The 17,004-nt window shown below is 40.2% G+C and overlaps 1 protein-coding gene across 1 annotated transcript in view; it reads left to right on the top strand.

The window, feature by feature from the left end:
- Window positions 1-17,004, top strand: part of LOC115458147 (zinc finger protein 300-like) — a 175,327-nt gene that overhangs the window by 68,422 nt on the left and 89,901 nt on the right. Inside the window, exons 4-5 of the mRNA XM_030188000.1 lie at window positions 3,215-3,328; window positions 14,023-14,042. Coding sequence (XP_030043860.1) covers window positions 3,215-3,328; window positions 14,023-14,042 — 134 coding nt within the window. The remainder of the gene's footprint in view (window positions 1-3,214; window positions 3,329-14,022; window positions 14,043-17,004) is intronic.

Genomic DNA, 17,004 nt, shown 5'->3' with positions numbered 1-17,004 from the left:
ATCAGATATGATATCAGTTTTCTCCATTTATAAAAGTTTAGGTATTCTACTAGACTCAAAGTTACCCTTTGATCCCCTTGATAATTTGTTGACACAAAAAGCTTTTTTTTTTTTTTACAATGCCTAACCTTAGGCGGGTGCGTAAATACTTTGAACAGGATCATTACTGTTTGTTAGTGCAGTCTTTGATACTGAGTATGTTAGATTATTGCAATATTATTTATCTTGGTGTTTCTAAGCAATTAATGGTTTGCAGACTATTCAGATTGGTTTACTCTTGGTTTACTCTTTTCTTTGATTGGTTTACTCTTTGAAGAAATCCGATAAGAGTATCTCAGTTCTTTATTAAGAGTCACTAGTTACTGGTCTTTACAAGAGTACAATTTAAATGTTATTGTTTCATTTATAAAGTGATATATGGACTAGTACCATTATATTTATTAGATCATTTTGTTTTTATTAGAAAAATTAGAACTACAAGATCATTAACCTTATTTACTTTTCCTTCTTTAAAAAAAAATGAAAAGATTTAGATTGTTCGACACTTTATTCTCATTTCGAGCAGCCCGTCTTGAAAAAGACGTTTTAACCCCACTGCTCCTTCGAAACTTATTACTTTTTTCAGAAATGTATCACTCAATCTAAAATTTAGGTAGGAGTTATTTTATGTAGATTCCTGGAGATGACTAGCTTCTTATATTGTGATCTGCCTCGAACCATTATTTTCTCTGTTTCTAATTTCATGATTTAGTTATAAACAGTTGTTTGTTTCTTGTCAGTTTGTTGTTTTCTATGACTTCCAACCCCCTTCCTCTCTGATTGTAGTTCTGAGGATGAACCCCCCCATTCTTAGTACCGGGGGAGGCGCCATCTCATCTCTTGCAGATTGCTTGGGCTGCCCCTGTATCTACTCTATGCACTAATTCCAAAATCTTGACTGATTTGTGGCCAGTGGACTCAGAAATACATGAAACAGAATTGGTGACAAAGCTGACCCTTGTGGAACATCACTGGACAGTGTATTGTGATTGAGCAATAGAGGAACCTGCCAAAACTGCAAACATTCTTTCAGACAATCCAAAATTATACCACTAATACCAATAGATTGTAATGTAGACCAGAAGGGAAATGTAAAACAGCAAGGGCTATATGACCACTATCCAAAATACTGAGCTTTACTAAAAAAGCTGCCAGTATGGTCTAAGTTCTGTGCCTTACATGAAATCTTGATTGTCTAGGGTGCCCAGATATAGCCAAATGGCAAGCACTGAATATTACAAGTACCATTACCATCCAAATCTTAGCTTGCAGTGAAAAAAACAAAACACTGATAAGAACATAAGCATTGCCATATTGGAACAGACCAAAGGTCCGTCAAACCCAATATCCTGTTTCCAGCAGTAGCTAATCCAGCTCACAAGTACCTGTCAATATCCCAAAAGAGTAAAACAGTTTTTATGCTGCTTATCCTAGAAATAAGCAGTGGATTTTCCCAAGACCATCTTAATAATGGCTTATGGACTTTTAGGAACTTGACAGAACCTTTTAGAGTTTAATTGTTTATTGAGTTCAGAAATATTTTTTCTCATTTGTTTCAGATTTACTACTTAGCTTAGTCCTTGTATTTTTGGAAAGAGTAAACAAACTATTCATGTCTACCCGTTCTGCGGTATCGTGTCTCCCCTCAGTTGTGTCCATATCTCCATCTCCAGCTGAAAGTTGCCCGGTTCTAACATGCACACATTTACACCAACTTTGTGCTGGATCTGGGTGACTCTGTTGCTTTTATAAAATTGATTTCTCACTTAGGGCCTGATTTTATAACAGGACATTTGTGTCTTTAAATATCCATTTAAAGTTAGCTGGATAATATTCCACTGAATATCAGCCACATTGTTAAAGAAGTTATGGGGTGGTGTATTAAAGCAATAGTTCTTCCAGAGGCGGTGCTTATGATTTTTGGGAAAGTCACTTTGTTGTCCATTGCTTAGGTTGAGCGTTCCAGTGATGGTTTATTTACTTATGACATTTTTTTTTACCCCACATTAGCCCGAGAGTGACTCGGGTTCAATGTGGCTTACATAACAAACAATTAAATGAATGATACATATTAAAATTACATAAACAAATATATTTGGTGAATTAACCTGGATGCAACTGTTCTTAACAAAGAAGTGAAGATGAATAAATATGGGTACAATTAGGGTTAGATAGGATTAGGGAGGAAAGAAGAAATGAAATTAGTTTTATGAATGGATAATGTTCAAATAGAATTCTTTGCTTTCTGAAAGGCTAAATTGAAAAAAATTAGTTTTCAGTAGTTTGTGAATTTAATTGTTTTTGGTAGAGAATTTATTTATTTTATTTATTATCTCATTTGTACCCCACAGTTTCCCAACAATGTCAGGCTCAATGTGGCTTACAATGCACCACAGAGGCGCAGGCGCCAATGTAGTAAAATGAAACTAATACAGCAAACCTACAAGAGATAATGGGGAAGAATAGGAATGGATGGAGATAGAGGGCAAATTGTGAAGGAAGAGGGAAGTGGAATATGTCCAAATGTCTTTAGGTCGTTGTGTTTCCAGCAGTGGAGTCACTGGGAGAGCCCGCAGGGTAGGCACTTCTGAATAACATGGTCTTCAGTTATTTCCGGAAAGTTAGATGATCTGTAGTGGTTTTGATGGACCTCGGCAAAGAGTTCCAAAACTGAGTCCCAATGAAAGAGAAGGAGGTAGCGTAAGCAGTCTTGTACTTGACTCCATTGCAGTTCGGATAGTGAAGAGTAAGATACGAGTGGGAGAGCCAAATGTTAGTATCTTGATATGAGAAATTGGCATTGTGAATTTTATAGATTATATTCCTACAAATAGGGAAATGCAGAATGAGATATTCTCTGGATGATGATACGGCATTACATGGGGGTAATTCATTGAGATTGTTCATATATAATGGAATAGAACCATATAGAATTTTGTGAATAAAAACACAGAACTTGAAAGGTATTCTGTCTTTTATTGGTAACCAGTGTTTATCATTTCTGTTGTACATGAATTGTACCTTGTCTTGAGCATGGGTTTGGAAAGGTGAGTAGCATAAAACAAAAATCCATATTTTATCTTGTTCAAACACACAGTATACTTCCACCCTGTGGACAGACTAATTACTCTCAATGATAGTGTTGCAGTTAATCTTACCTGTTTTTGTTTAACAGGTTATACAATTCTAAAGTCTGATATTTTAATCCGTATCAGAGACGAGGATGAGCATTATATCAGCGATCAGGATGAGCCACAGAAGCATGAATGCCATAATGGTCCCACCACAAGTAGGAAATATTTATTCAGCAAATTTGTATTTAAGAATATTTCTGTGTTGAAAGAAGTGTGATGATTTTCTATCCACAGTTAGAATATTTTTCTTTCCTTAGATGCTTTTTTTGTGGTTTCTTATTCAAGCCCACTATATTTCTCAAAGTCAGTGATTGGCTTAGGCTAACTTGATGCTTTAGATGTATTTGAAAATAGAAATCTGATCCGGTACTAATATGTTTACACCCTTGTGCAAAACATGGATCCGAAGAATTACCAACAAAAAAAATGTTTCCAGAATTAAAATCTAAGTCCTAGACTTATTTGGTAGCCTGACACCTAGCAGGTAGTATCATGAGACTACCTCTAGGGACTGGACTTGAGGCCATCATTTTAACTGAAGGACCACTGAGCACCATGGAATCCTGCCCCCCCCCCCCCCCCGACTATTCACCAGGAAGATCCCCTGTAGGTGAGAGTGTGGGGGGGGGGGGGGGAAGGGATAGGGATCTCTTATTAAAAACACGGATTGCTGGGATTCTGGACAGAGCTAGTAGGTGGTTAGTGACTCAACTGTTTGAGGACGTGCTAAGGCAGAGTTGGACTGAGGCAGATGCTTTTTATTTTCCCCTTTTCTGTGGAATTCTCTTCCCCTTATCCCTCTGTGCTGAGCAGTCTTTTAAAACTTTTAAGCTTTTATTGAAAACATGGCTTTTCAAAAAGGCCTTCTTTCTAGATTAGGCCAGTTTGTTCCAGCTTTCCCTGTGGATTGTCCCTGTTGCCTGTTGGTTGTCCTATCCTTGTTCTTCCTTCACTGATTCTCGAGTATATCTGGTACAATTATCTTTCCTATCCAATGATATTGTAGTTCCTTTCCTCCTATTTTTGTGTTTTATTTTGAAATTATAAACTGCTGTGATCTACCAGTTAGGTATGGTGGTATAGGAAATAGAACAAAAAATAAACCATAGATTGGGGTGGAGCTAGAGAAGCGTGGGATGGGCAAAATTAGGTTGAAGGGGGATCCCCTATATCAGTGGTAAAGGGACAGTAAGGGCACTTTTTAACACAACAGGGAAGAACCTGTAGGAGTGGCAGTAATTCACCACCTAGTAGTAGAGCAGAGATTTGCAAGTAAGAAATTATATTGTGCAAGTAAGAAATTATTTGTGCACTCTGGATGTTTGGTTCACGTCTCATAATGAACTAATCGGGGTTCATTCTCCTAATATATGTATGTGCTACCATAAAACATGTAGCACATAGAGATAATAGGAACATTTATATGAACAAAGAACTATTTACAAGAGAAATGTGCAAACAAATGAATAAAAACAGAAACAAACAGTAATGTGAAACATTTAGAAAGTCACAGAACACAAGTAAAATATCAATTTTTTAAAATTCTATATGGAACTAATCAGGTCTTAGCTAGAACAAACACACACAACTCCCTATGGCTCACAATTAGGCCACCTAAAACAATTGCAGAGCTTTACTTAGTTATGTCCTATGAAATCTAGTCAGATGTTTATGCCTTTTATATCATTCTGATAATCACTGTCCGATGTCTTGATAACATCGTGCTAGATGATTGGTTGAGTCTTGTATGGTATGGTTTGCAAAACCACAAGAATATCTTTCAATGTCACTCTTGATGCTTTTCTCGGAACTCTGGGCTTCGAACATCCTGGGGCAATGTGGCAAAGAGCCTTACATATTTCATAGTCATGCATGAGGAGATTACCCAACAGACAGGCATACAAAAGTCTTTGTTAGTAGAGTTCTAATTGCAGCAAAGGTCTCTGTATTGTGAAGCACCGAGTATGTAAAGCACTGAGTACTGCAGATTTGATGACATGTGATTATAATATCATAGGTATATTGAATCAACCTCCGGTAATGTACTACTAGCGGCAGGGGTCTTACGCCTACAGACCCCTTTACTGTGTATCATCTATGCACACTGAATACACTCCAGTAACTATGTACCAAAAACTAAAAATAAAAAAAATAATGCACACCAAAATAATACAATTTATGAAACAGACTAGTATTCTGGAATTACATGCAGGTACTTACACACTTAACCTCCCAGTCATCCTTAGCTCCTCAGTCCAGCATCTTTCTGTTGGCTATATTAACAGTGGTAACAACAGTGTGACAGAAACCATATAGTCACTGACATACCTATCTTTGTTTTTGATAGGTTGCCAAATGGCCACCAGTCTTCAGCTCTGCTAGCCTTTAGTTTAGTTTACTAATGAGTTTGGAATATGTATTTGTACCTAATGGTTAGAGCAGTGGCCTGAGATCCAGGGAAGCCAGGGTTCAAATTCCAATGCTAGAGATCTTGGACAAGTCACTTATCCCTCCATTGCCTCAGGTACAAACAGATTGTAAGCCCACAAGATAATACCTACTGTACCTGAATGTAACTTGCCTTGAATTACTACTGAGACAGGTGTGACATAAATCCAAACTCCAGAACCAGACATTGTGAAAAATTGTACAAAGCACTACAAATGTCATTCAGGGCTTACAGAGCATTTCTACCATACTATAACAGCACTAATTTCCAGGTGTCACACATCCATGGCCTACCTTAACATTCTAGTGGGCAGTAGACAATCCGTACACCTATTATTTATTGCGTTTTGTATCCCACATTATCCCACCTATTTGCAGGCTCAATGTGGCTTACAGAGTTTTGTTATAGTCGTTACAGGATATAAAATACAATTGGTAGTAAACAAAGAATAAGCAAGGGAAGAGAGAAGGAGGTGTTAGGGAGGATAGTATAGAAGGTGGACTATCATAGCTGGGTGGAAAATTAAACAAGCTGAGTTAGTATAAAGTGATCCAACCCAGACATTCAGTGCTAACTGAAAGCCTGGTCTCTTTCACGCATGTAGAGAGGCCCCTACCCAATGTAGTTTTAAGTAACCACAGACTTAAAATAGAAATATGTACATGCAAATTAAATGGAACTCTCAAGAAGCCAGACTCTGCACATAGTACGACACCAGTGAAAGAGATATAGTGACACATGTTCCCATGTACTGTGCAAAATAAAAAGTCAGCGCTTTCCGACTCATGGCAGTGTCCTATTGTGGATTAAAAACTGGCTAAAGAATAGAAAACAGAGAGTAGGGTTAAGTGGTCAGTATTCTCAATGGAGAAGGGTAGATAGTGGGGTTTCCCAGGGACCGCTGCTTTTTAACATATTTATAAATGACCTAGAGATGGGAGTAACTAGTGAGGTAATTAAATTTGCTGACGACACAAAGTTATTCAAAGTGGTTAAATCGCAAGATGATTGTGAAAAATGACAAGAGGACTTTATGAGACTGGGAGTCTTGTTTAAATGGCAGATGACGTTAATGTGAACAAGTGCAAAGTGATGCATGTGGGAAAGAGGAACCCGAACTATAGCTACGTAATGGAAGGTTCCACGTTAGGAGTCACCGATCAAGAAAGGGATCTTGGCGTCGTCGTTGATGATAAAGGAATCTTGGTGTCATTCTTGAAGATAAGTTGAAACCCTCTGCTCAGTGTGCTGCGGTGGATAAGAGAGCAAATAGAGTATTAGGTATTATTAGGAAAGGAATAGAAAACAAAAATAAGCCGCATTGAGCCTGCCATGAGTGGGAAAGCGCGGGGTACAAATGTAACAAAAATAAATAAAAATAATGCCTTTGTATCAGTCCATGGTGCGACCACACCTCGAATATTGTGTTCAGTTCTGTTCACTGCATCTCCAAAAAGACAAGTCCATAGACCGCTATTAAATGGACTTGGAAAAATTCCGCATTTTTAGGTATAACTTGTCTGGAATGTTTTTACGTTTGGGGAGCGTGCCAGGTGCCCTTGACCTGGATTGGCCACTGTCGGTGACAGGATGCTGGGCTAGATGGACCTTTGGTCTTTCCCAGTATGGCACTACTTATGTACTTATGTACTTATATAGTGGAATTAGAAAAGGTACAGAGAAGGGCAACGAAAATGATAAAGGGGATGGGACGACTTCCCTATGAGGAAAGGCTGAAGCGTCTAGGGCTTTTCAGCTTGGAGAAAAGATGGCTGAGGGGAGATATGATAGAGGTCTATAAAATGAGTGGAGTGAAACGGGTAGATGTGAATCGTTTGTTTACTCTTTCCAAAAATACTAGGACTAGGGGCATGCGATGAAGCTACATAGTAGTAAATTTAATACAATCAGAGAAATATTTCTTCACTCAGTGTGTAAGTAAACTCTGGAAATTGTTGCCAGAGAATGTGGAAAAGGCGGTTAGCTTAGCGGGGTTTAAAAAAGGTCTGGATGGTTTCCTAAAGGAAAAGTCCATAGACTGGACTTGGAGAAAATCCACTTCTATTTCTGGGATAAGCAGCATAAAATGTATTGAACGTTTTCGGGTTCTTGCCAGGTATTTGTGACCTGGATTGGCCTTTGTTGGAAACAGGATGCTGGGCTTGATGGACCTTTGGTCTGTCCCAATGTGTCCCAGTGGTTAGGGTGGTGGACTTTGGTCATGGGGAACTGAGGAACTGAGTTTGATTCCCACTTCAGGCACAGGCAGCTCCTTGTGACTCTGGGCAAGTCACTTAACCCTCCATTGCCCCAGGTACAAATAAGTACCTGTACACAATATGTAAGCTGCATTGAGCCTGCCATGAGTGGGAAAGCGCGGGGGGTACAAATGTAACAAAAATAAAAAATAAATAAAATAAATACTTATGTACTAAGTGCTTGTCTGGCCAGGCTGGAAATTGGTTAACATTTAGTGGTCTTGTAATGAATCCTAGTAAAACCTACTATTTGTGAATTGGTAATGTGTTTCCAAAGGCATTATTATCAGTAAAACATGTGCCTTTCTTTTGAGTTTTTCTGGACTATTGTAAAGTTTTATATGTGAGTTTACTCACTATTCTGTTAAAGAAATTACAAATTATCCAGAATGCAGCAGCTAGATTATTGCTAAGAGGGAGAGTGCTAGACTGTTTTTGAATCAACTACGTTGGCTTCATGTGAAGGAAAGGGTTATTTTAAACTATTAACATTGATTTATAAGGTGTACATTGTCAAAGGCCAGCATATACTTATTACCTACCGTTTTTTTCGGACTATAAGACTCACTTTTTTCCTCCCAAATTTGGGAGGAAAATGTTGGTGCGTCTTATAGTCCGAATGTAGTAACCCCCCCGTTACAGGCATCTCCCTCCGTTAAAGGCATCCTCCCTCCCTCCCTCCGTTACAGGCACACCCGCTCTTGGCTACCACACCTCTCCCTCCGTCGGAATTTTAAAACTCCTCACCTCGTTGGTGTGACTCGCGGTAGCAGCAGCGCTTCAGCGTGCATGTTGCTCGGCGATCTTCACTCAGCCTTCTCTCTCTCAGCTCTCGCGGGACCAGAGAGCTGAGAGAGAGAAGGCTGAGTGAAGATCGCCGAGCAACATGCACGCTGAAGCACTGCTGCTACCGCGAGTCACACCGACGAGGTGAGGAGTTTTAAAATTCCGACGGAGGGAGAGAGGGGGGTGTGCCTGTAACGGAGGGAGGGAAGGGGGTGCCTGTAACGGAGGGAGGGTGCCCTGGAACAGGGAGGGGTGCCTGTAACTATTTTTTGGACTATAAGATGCCCTTTTGTTTCCTCCAAATTTGGGAGGAAAACCTAGGTGCGTCTTATGGTCCGGTGCGTCTTATAGTCCGAAAAATACGGTATATACCTAACTAACCGCTGTGTGATAAGGTCAGGTAACCTACTTCAAGCGCTTGGTGTGGATGTTGTAAGAAAAGCAGGATGACAAAGGCTTTTCAAGTAATTGAACCGAAGCTGTAGAACAGACTTCCTGTAGAGTTGAGATTAGAAACAAATCTGTGATATGTAGGAGAAAGTTTTGTTCCCTTACTAAATTTGATAATAATTACGAAGGAAAGTATAGGTTTTATTTTGTTATATCGTTAACTTGTTTTTATTCTAGCTCTTTCTATTCCTGTGTTTCTGACTTTTATTGTGTAAATGGTGTAAACTATTTTGAATGATGATCTTTGATCAGGAAAATGGTATAAATACAAGCGTATTTGGACCCTGTACTGTCTGACTAGAATCTGCCATCACATCACTCCTTGCATTACTAGACTTCATTAAAACTAATCAGGATCAAGGAAATGTCTTGCAATCTCGCTGGATCTTTCTGTAGCCTTCGTTCATATGCTGTTCTAGCCTTCATAGGTCATCTTAGTTGGGTGTATCTGGGCCTGCTCACTCTTGGTTTCAATCCTAATCTCAAGAATCGTACCTTTAAGGTTCATTGGCAGAAGTCATTTTCTACCCCACATTCTGTTCCCTATAGTGTTCCTCAGGGATCTATTCTTGGACCTGTAATTTTCAATGACCAAGCGAAGGAACCCGATCCGAACCCGGATCTGACTGACGGGAGAGCCGTTACCACCCCATACAAGGGAGAGGCAAGTGAACCTCTTCCCATGAGGAGCCAGTGGCGGCAGAACTTATCACTACCCTAACTGGCTCATCGGGATCAACTGGCTCAATACTCCCCTTAAAGCCACCCCACCACTTGTCTCCTACCTCCAATCATCGAAAACACTTTAAATCCAGATTCATAGGAAAAACATCTGAGCATCTAACTGTGAGTAAACTAATGATCCACGGAAAACACCTGCACATCAAATGTGAGCAAGCTAAACACTTACAACCAATTAACCCGCCTCATCAACATAACAGAACTGTAGAAACACTTCGATTCTCCATAAACCACTATCCCTAAGGACAAAGCCCAACAAACATAACCACCAAATCGGTCACCTAGTAGCCCAAGAGAACCACTACCACAATGAACACCATCAAATTACTCCTAAGAGTATACTTCTTATCCCTGATCCACTATACACTAAACCACCCCTCTCACAGAAGCCAATATCATACCCAAAATACACAACATCAATAGACTGCCCCAGATATAACACATGCTACCAACACGAACAATAACCAAAACAATGGAAGACCTTCAATATGAGGACAAAATAACACAAAGGAAAGAAAAATCACAACAAACCCATAATACAAGAGACTAGACAATTAACAAAAATCAATAACCTCGAAAACAGCAGACCCCTACCAAAAAATTAAGGTGGGATACATAAACGCCAGATCAGCAGTTAACAAAACAATAATAATAGCAGACTAGATCACGTCAGACAACCCTGACCTATCTACTTATTACCGAAACCTGGATCACAATCAGAAGGATCCCTAATCCTTGATCTATGCTCCCAGGCTTCAAAGTCACCCCACTGGACAAGAAAAGAAAAAAGAGGCGGAGGCCATAGCACTAATCCACAGAACTCATTTCACCATAGAAACTTTACCGATGTCCATAACACCCCCTACTTGAAATCGCCTCAGTTAGAATCCAGCATTCAACCCTACTTGACCACCTAAACTGTATATTGTTTTACAGACCACCCGGGAACTGGTATGTCTGCCAAACACACTTCATGGACTTTATATCAAACACCTGTGTATCTAACTCCAACTTACTTATAATAGGTGCCATAAACCTACACCTGGAAGACCCCAACCTCTACCAATGCATGGGAATGCATGGAATTCCTCCAATTTTGGGGCCTTAACTGGTCACATATGCAAGCAACCCATGTCAAGGGGCACACACTCAACCTTATTACCTATAACTGACTTCTGACCTGTACCTAATACCATCAGATACAAAATGGATGATACACCATGGTTAGACCACCACAAATTAAATATATCCCTACAATGGCGAAAAAAAGGCTCACACCATACACATGAGCGCACAACTTACACCATAAGAGGCCAAGTAGACTCTGTAATATTTTGGCAACAGATATAGACAACGACTATGGGCAGCAACAAACGGACTTGATACACTATCTCTAAACGGGATGACAGATGCAGAAGCATATTAGATGGTATAGCACCACTACAAACAAGAACCTCACGTAGACACAACTCGATACCATGGTCTAAGAAGAACTGAAAAAACTCAAAACACAAACCAGGAGGCTTGAATGAGCATGGACAAAAATAAAGGACGCACACACATATAACGCTTGGAAACAAATGCAAAGAAAATACAAATATGCAATAAGACAAATAAAGGTTCTTACTACAAAACCAAGATAGGGCCAGACTACAAAGCCACGCATAACTTATACCAACTTGTGAACAAATTACTATAAAGACACGCATAAATTATACCAACTGTGAACCAATTACTAGATACACATTGGTTACCACAACCAACACAGACGCACCATCGCAGACAAACTCGCTAAATATGTCAACGACCAAAATTGCAACCTCCACACTACATTACCACAGGACACCACTGACAATGAACAATCATGGACTGCATAGACCCAATCCTTGGAGAATACCCAGTCGACTGAATCTGGATAAACTTCACCTTCTTCACCGAAGAAATCGTAGCACAAGTGATCAACAGGTTCGCCAAATCCCATGCAACTGGACACATGCCCCAACTACCTAAGAAAATCAGCACCCTCAACACTTAATATAGATCTCACACACCTAAACTACATGCCTGCAACATTAGACTCTTTCCTAAGGACAAAGGCCATATACTACTCACCCCAATACCTAAAGATCCAAAGAAAAAGGCAAATGAAATCACCAACTATCGCCCCGGTAGCATCCATCCCCCTGGTAGTCAAACTGTTGGAAAACATGGTAACCAAGAACTTACCGACTACTTAAACAATATTCTAATATTGCACGAATCACAATCAGGATTTCGCTCCAACCACAGCACCGAAACAGTAATAATCGCTCTCCTAACCAAATCAAACAAGAAATTGCAACAGGCAAAAAGTGTACTCTTACAACAATTCGACATGTCTAGTGCGTTTGATATGGTAAACCTACTAAACATCCTAGAATATTTCGGGATTGGGGGAAGGGTACTTAGCTGGATCAAGGGATTCCTTACCACAAGAACTTACCAAGTGATATCAAACTCTAATATATCATCACCATGGAAACCAGAATGTGCAATGCCCCAAGGCTCACCACTATCGCCGACCCTCTTTAACCTAATGGACCCTACTTGCCAGATCCCTAACCAAGGCTTCAACCCCTACATCTACGCAGATGATGTCACGATATACATCCCGTTTAAACACGATCTAACAGAAATCACAAACAAAATCGAACTCAGCCTGCAAATCATGACCTCATGGGCAGACACATTTCAATTAAAACTCAACGCAGAAAAAAACACATTGTCTCATCATATCATCACAATACAATACATACAAACCCACCAGTATAAACACCCCAGATTACACGCTTCCTGTCTCAGACAATCTGAAAATTCTCGGAGTCACCATTGACCAAAACCTTATGCTAGAAAGCCAAACGAAAATTACAACAAAAAAATGTTCCACTCAATGTGGAAACTCAAACGAGTAAAACCTTTCTTCCCGAGGGAAATATTCCGCCACCTGGCACAATCAATGGTGCTAAGTCACAGAGAGGCATATTTTCAAAGCACTTAGCCTTCCAAAGTTCCATATGTTTCTGTAAACATCAGTTCCTACAACCCTGGGTGTTCCCAGACTTTTGGAAATCAGAAACATACCAACTTGGTGGTAATCACTTCCTTGTAGATGACTAGCTTTACAGGCAGGTTGCTGGTAGTAATGTTCTTCTTGGTAAGCCCTTGATCTGGGATCAAGATATTGGCACTGAACTGAGCGAGATAGGGAAAGCTGTCTCTCTCTGTATCTCACATTTGCCTCATTTTTTCTGTCTTATCAGTGGTGACCTTTAAATCATAATAGCGTTCTTTATCTGATCTGGATCTGATTTCTAGAGATTATGATAACCACAGGAATATATGTAATGTCACTTGAAAATTCCTGCATAGTTTAGATGCAAGACAGTTATTTTAGATGGAAGACTTGTCCATTCGTTCCCCCCCCCCCCCCCCCCCCCCAGATGTATGGTAGACCGGGACCGATTCTCAGAAGACTGTATTTGTGAGGAGCTAGCTAAACTAAAAGTAGACAAAACGATGGGGCCTGATGGGATACATCCGAGGGTACTAAAGGAACTCGGAGATGTTCTAGCGGCTCCACTGACAGACCGCTTCAACACTTCCTTAAGAGTCTGAAGTGATCCCGGAGGACTGGAGAAAGGCGTATGTGGACCCTCTACACAAGAGCGGCAGTAAGGAGGAGGTTGGGAATTACAGACCTGCCAGTCTGACCTCAGTGGTGAATAAACTAATGGAAACGCTTCTAAAGTGAAGGATTTTATCATTTATTTATTTGGTGCATTTTTACCCCACATTTTCCCACATAAGCAGGCGCAACGTGGCTTACATTAAGTCAAGAGGATACAATTCAATACAGAGATAGCACAGAAACAGAATGTGACAGGAGGGGAAGGTACATGGGATGACACGGGTAAATGACAGGGGTGAAGAGCCAACAAGAGATAGAGGTTAAACAGAGGAGTAGCCAGGGGGATAAGCCTTGGTGAATAAGAAGGTTTTTAAGGTCTTCTTGAACTGATGATGGTCAACGAGCTCCTTAAGCTGCCGTGGCAGAACACTCCAGGATTGTGGACTGATGTAGGGGAAGGACGAAGCATAAAGAGTCTTGTATTTTACATTCCTGCAGGTGGGGTAATGAAGATTGAGGTAGGTCCTTGCAGATCTCAGGGCATTTCTAGAGGGCAGATCGATTAGAGTAAGCATGTATTCAGGGGCTTCACCATAAATTATCTTGTGTGTAAGTGAACAGATTTTAAATGTAATACGGTTTGACAGGGAGCCAGTGTAGTTGAATACGGAGTGGCTGAGCAGGAACAAAGTGAGATTTCCCCAGGATAAGTCTTGCAGCCGTGTTTTGATCATGAGGATTCTCAAATCAATTGGTCTGCAGGACCCGAGGCAAGTCATGTCAGATAAAGCTGATTGGTTTCTTTGACTGGGTGACCAAACAGTTGGATGTGGGAGGGGTGCTAGATGTGGTGTACTTGATTTTAGCAAAGCCTTTGACACGGTTCGGCGCAGGTGACTGATAATAAACTGGATGCCCTCAGTATGGGACCCAAAGTGACTGACTGGGTTAAAACCTGGTTAAATGGAGCTTGCTCTGGAGAAAGGGATGTTATCGGTGGTGTGCCGCTGGGATCGGTCCTCGTGCTGGCTTTTCTTAACATCTTTGTGAGTGATATTGCGGAAGGGCTGTCTGATAATGTTTGTCTCTTTACAGATGATACCAAACTATAATAGGGCGGACACCTAGGAGGGTGTGGATGGCATGAAGAAGGATCTAGTGAAGCTTGAAGAGTGGTCTGATAATTGGCAACTAAGATTTAATGCTAAGAAATATAGGGTCATGCACTTGGGTTACAAGAATCCAAGGGCATGATACAATATAGGGGGTGACGTGCTTCTGTGTACGAAAGAAGAGTGGGACTTGGGGGTGATTGTATCTGATGACCAAACAGGTAGAAAAGGCGACGGTCAAAGCCAGAAGGATGCTTGGGTGCATAAGGAGAGGGGTGACCAGCAGGAAAAAAGAGGTGATAATTCCCTTGTATAAGTCTCTGGTGAAGCCCCATTTAGAGTACTGCGTGCAATTCTGGGGACTGCACCTACGGAAAGATATAAACAGGATTGAGTCGGTCATAAAACACAAAGTGATAGGCTCATGAACCTCAACATTTATATGGGAAGAGAGGCAGGAGAGAGGGGATATGATGGTGTTTAAATACCTCAATTACAGGAGATGAGCCTTTTTGAAATGAAGGAAACCCTGGAATGAGTGGGCATATGATGAAATTAAGAGGCAATAGACTTAGGAGGTGGGGTTGTGTAGACAGACTGTGTCAGAATTTAAGATAGCGTGGGAAGGGCACGTGGGAACCCTTAGGAAAAGGAGGAGTTAGTGGGTACTAAGGAACGGCAGACTGGATGGGATTTTAGCCCTTATCTGCTATCATGTTTCTATGTTCAGGCACTTTCTTCTTTAGGATGAAAAGTAAAGCATAGGGTTTTCCAGCACATTGTAAAGCCAAAGACAACATTATCGAATGTTATGGAAAGGAGGGGGGGGGTTCCCCCCACGTTTTCCAAACCTGTAAAAGTGTTACTATAAAAACATCCTAGCCCTAAGAGGTTTAATGTCACTAACAAAACAGAATGAAAAAAAGATTGATCTGAAATGATAAACTTAAAAATAAAAAAGCTAAGGGAGGAATAAGAAGTGTTCTATAGTAACATAGTAAATGACTACTACTACTACTTAACATTTCTAAAGCGCTACTAGGGTTACGCAGCGCTGTACAGTTAACATAGAAGGACAGTCCCTGCTCAAGGAGCTTACAATCTAAAGGACAAATGTACAGTCAGTCAAATTGGGGCAGTCTAGATTTCATGAATAGGTATAAAGGTTAGGTGCCGAAGGCAACATTGACGAGGTGGGCTTTGAGCAAGGATTTGAAGATAGGTAGGGAGGGGGCTTGGCGCAAGTTTATTCCAAGCATGGGTCCATCCAGTCTGCCCAACAAGATAAACTCATTTTACAGTAGTATATATATATATATATATATATATATATATAAGATGTTTGATTTGTCCTTGCCTTTCTCAGGGCACAGACCATAGAAGTCTGCCCAGTACTGTTCTTGTACTGTACACTGGCTGCCATCTTACTGCTCCATCAGCATCCAAAACATGAAAATCTTTCAGATTCCTGGTAAAAATTAACACTACTCCTGTATAAAAAAAGAAAAATCCATTCAGGCTAGTAAAACTAAAAATCAGCATTGTGCCTCAGCTGCAAAACAATAAAAAAACAATTCTTCCCACCCTATGGGGTGATTGGCACCTGCCCTAGGTTAAGGCTCAGTAAATTTATTGCTTGTTTTAATGTAGGGAATTATTATCCTGTTCTGACAGTTATACTTTCTTGTCTCATTTTCTGGTAATGTTCTATCCACTCTCAAAACCTGATGTGATATTAAATTGTTTTGAGGCTGGAAGATATAAACTAGCAACATTTATGATTTACAATTATTAGTTTGGGGAATGTGTTGGAAGCTATGAGACTTCATTCCCATTTAATCAATTTAACATTTGCTAATGGCATTTTTATGGCACAATAATTCTGTAGACTTAACGCATTCTGTTCATTCAGTCAGTGACACTGTCAGCTACTTATGCCCAAGTCGTCATTTTGTGAATGGCTTGGAAATATCCATCTTAAATCCTAGCACCACATTTGAGAACTTTGTAGTTTGGCAAGAAGAGATAAGATGTTACATAGATACAGTATGTAAAAGCCAGTTGTAGTAGAAATGGAGTTGTCATAATTATTCAAGCCTGTCATCCAGGTAATTAGGATTGCGCTTCTGGTTAGTTTAATAAGCAAATGACTCCAAACGTGTGCACAATTTCCGATATGAGAGCAAAGAAAAAAATAATAGAGCAGCCTTTTGCTGACCTACATATACAGATAGCAGCTGAATATTACTGACTATTTGCATATTTAGGTGGATTGATCACACTCTGTACTTGCTCTGATTCGACACTAAGAATTTTCAGCAGCACTATGGGCTAGATTCTGTATATGGTGTCTGAAAAATCTGCATGG

Source organism: Microcaecilia unicolor, chromosome 14 (assembly GCF_901765095.1).
Source record: "Microcaecilia unicolor chromosome 14, aMicUni1.1, whole genome shotgun sequence".
Taxonomy (NCBI): domain Eukaryota; kingdom Metazoa; phylum Chordata; class Amphibia; order Gymnophiona; family Siphonopidae; genus Microcaecilia; species Microcaecilia unicolor.
Note: the sequence above shows the minus strand (reverse complement) of the source record. Positions and strands in the feature narration are given on the sequence as shown.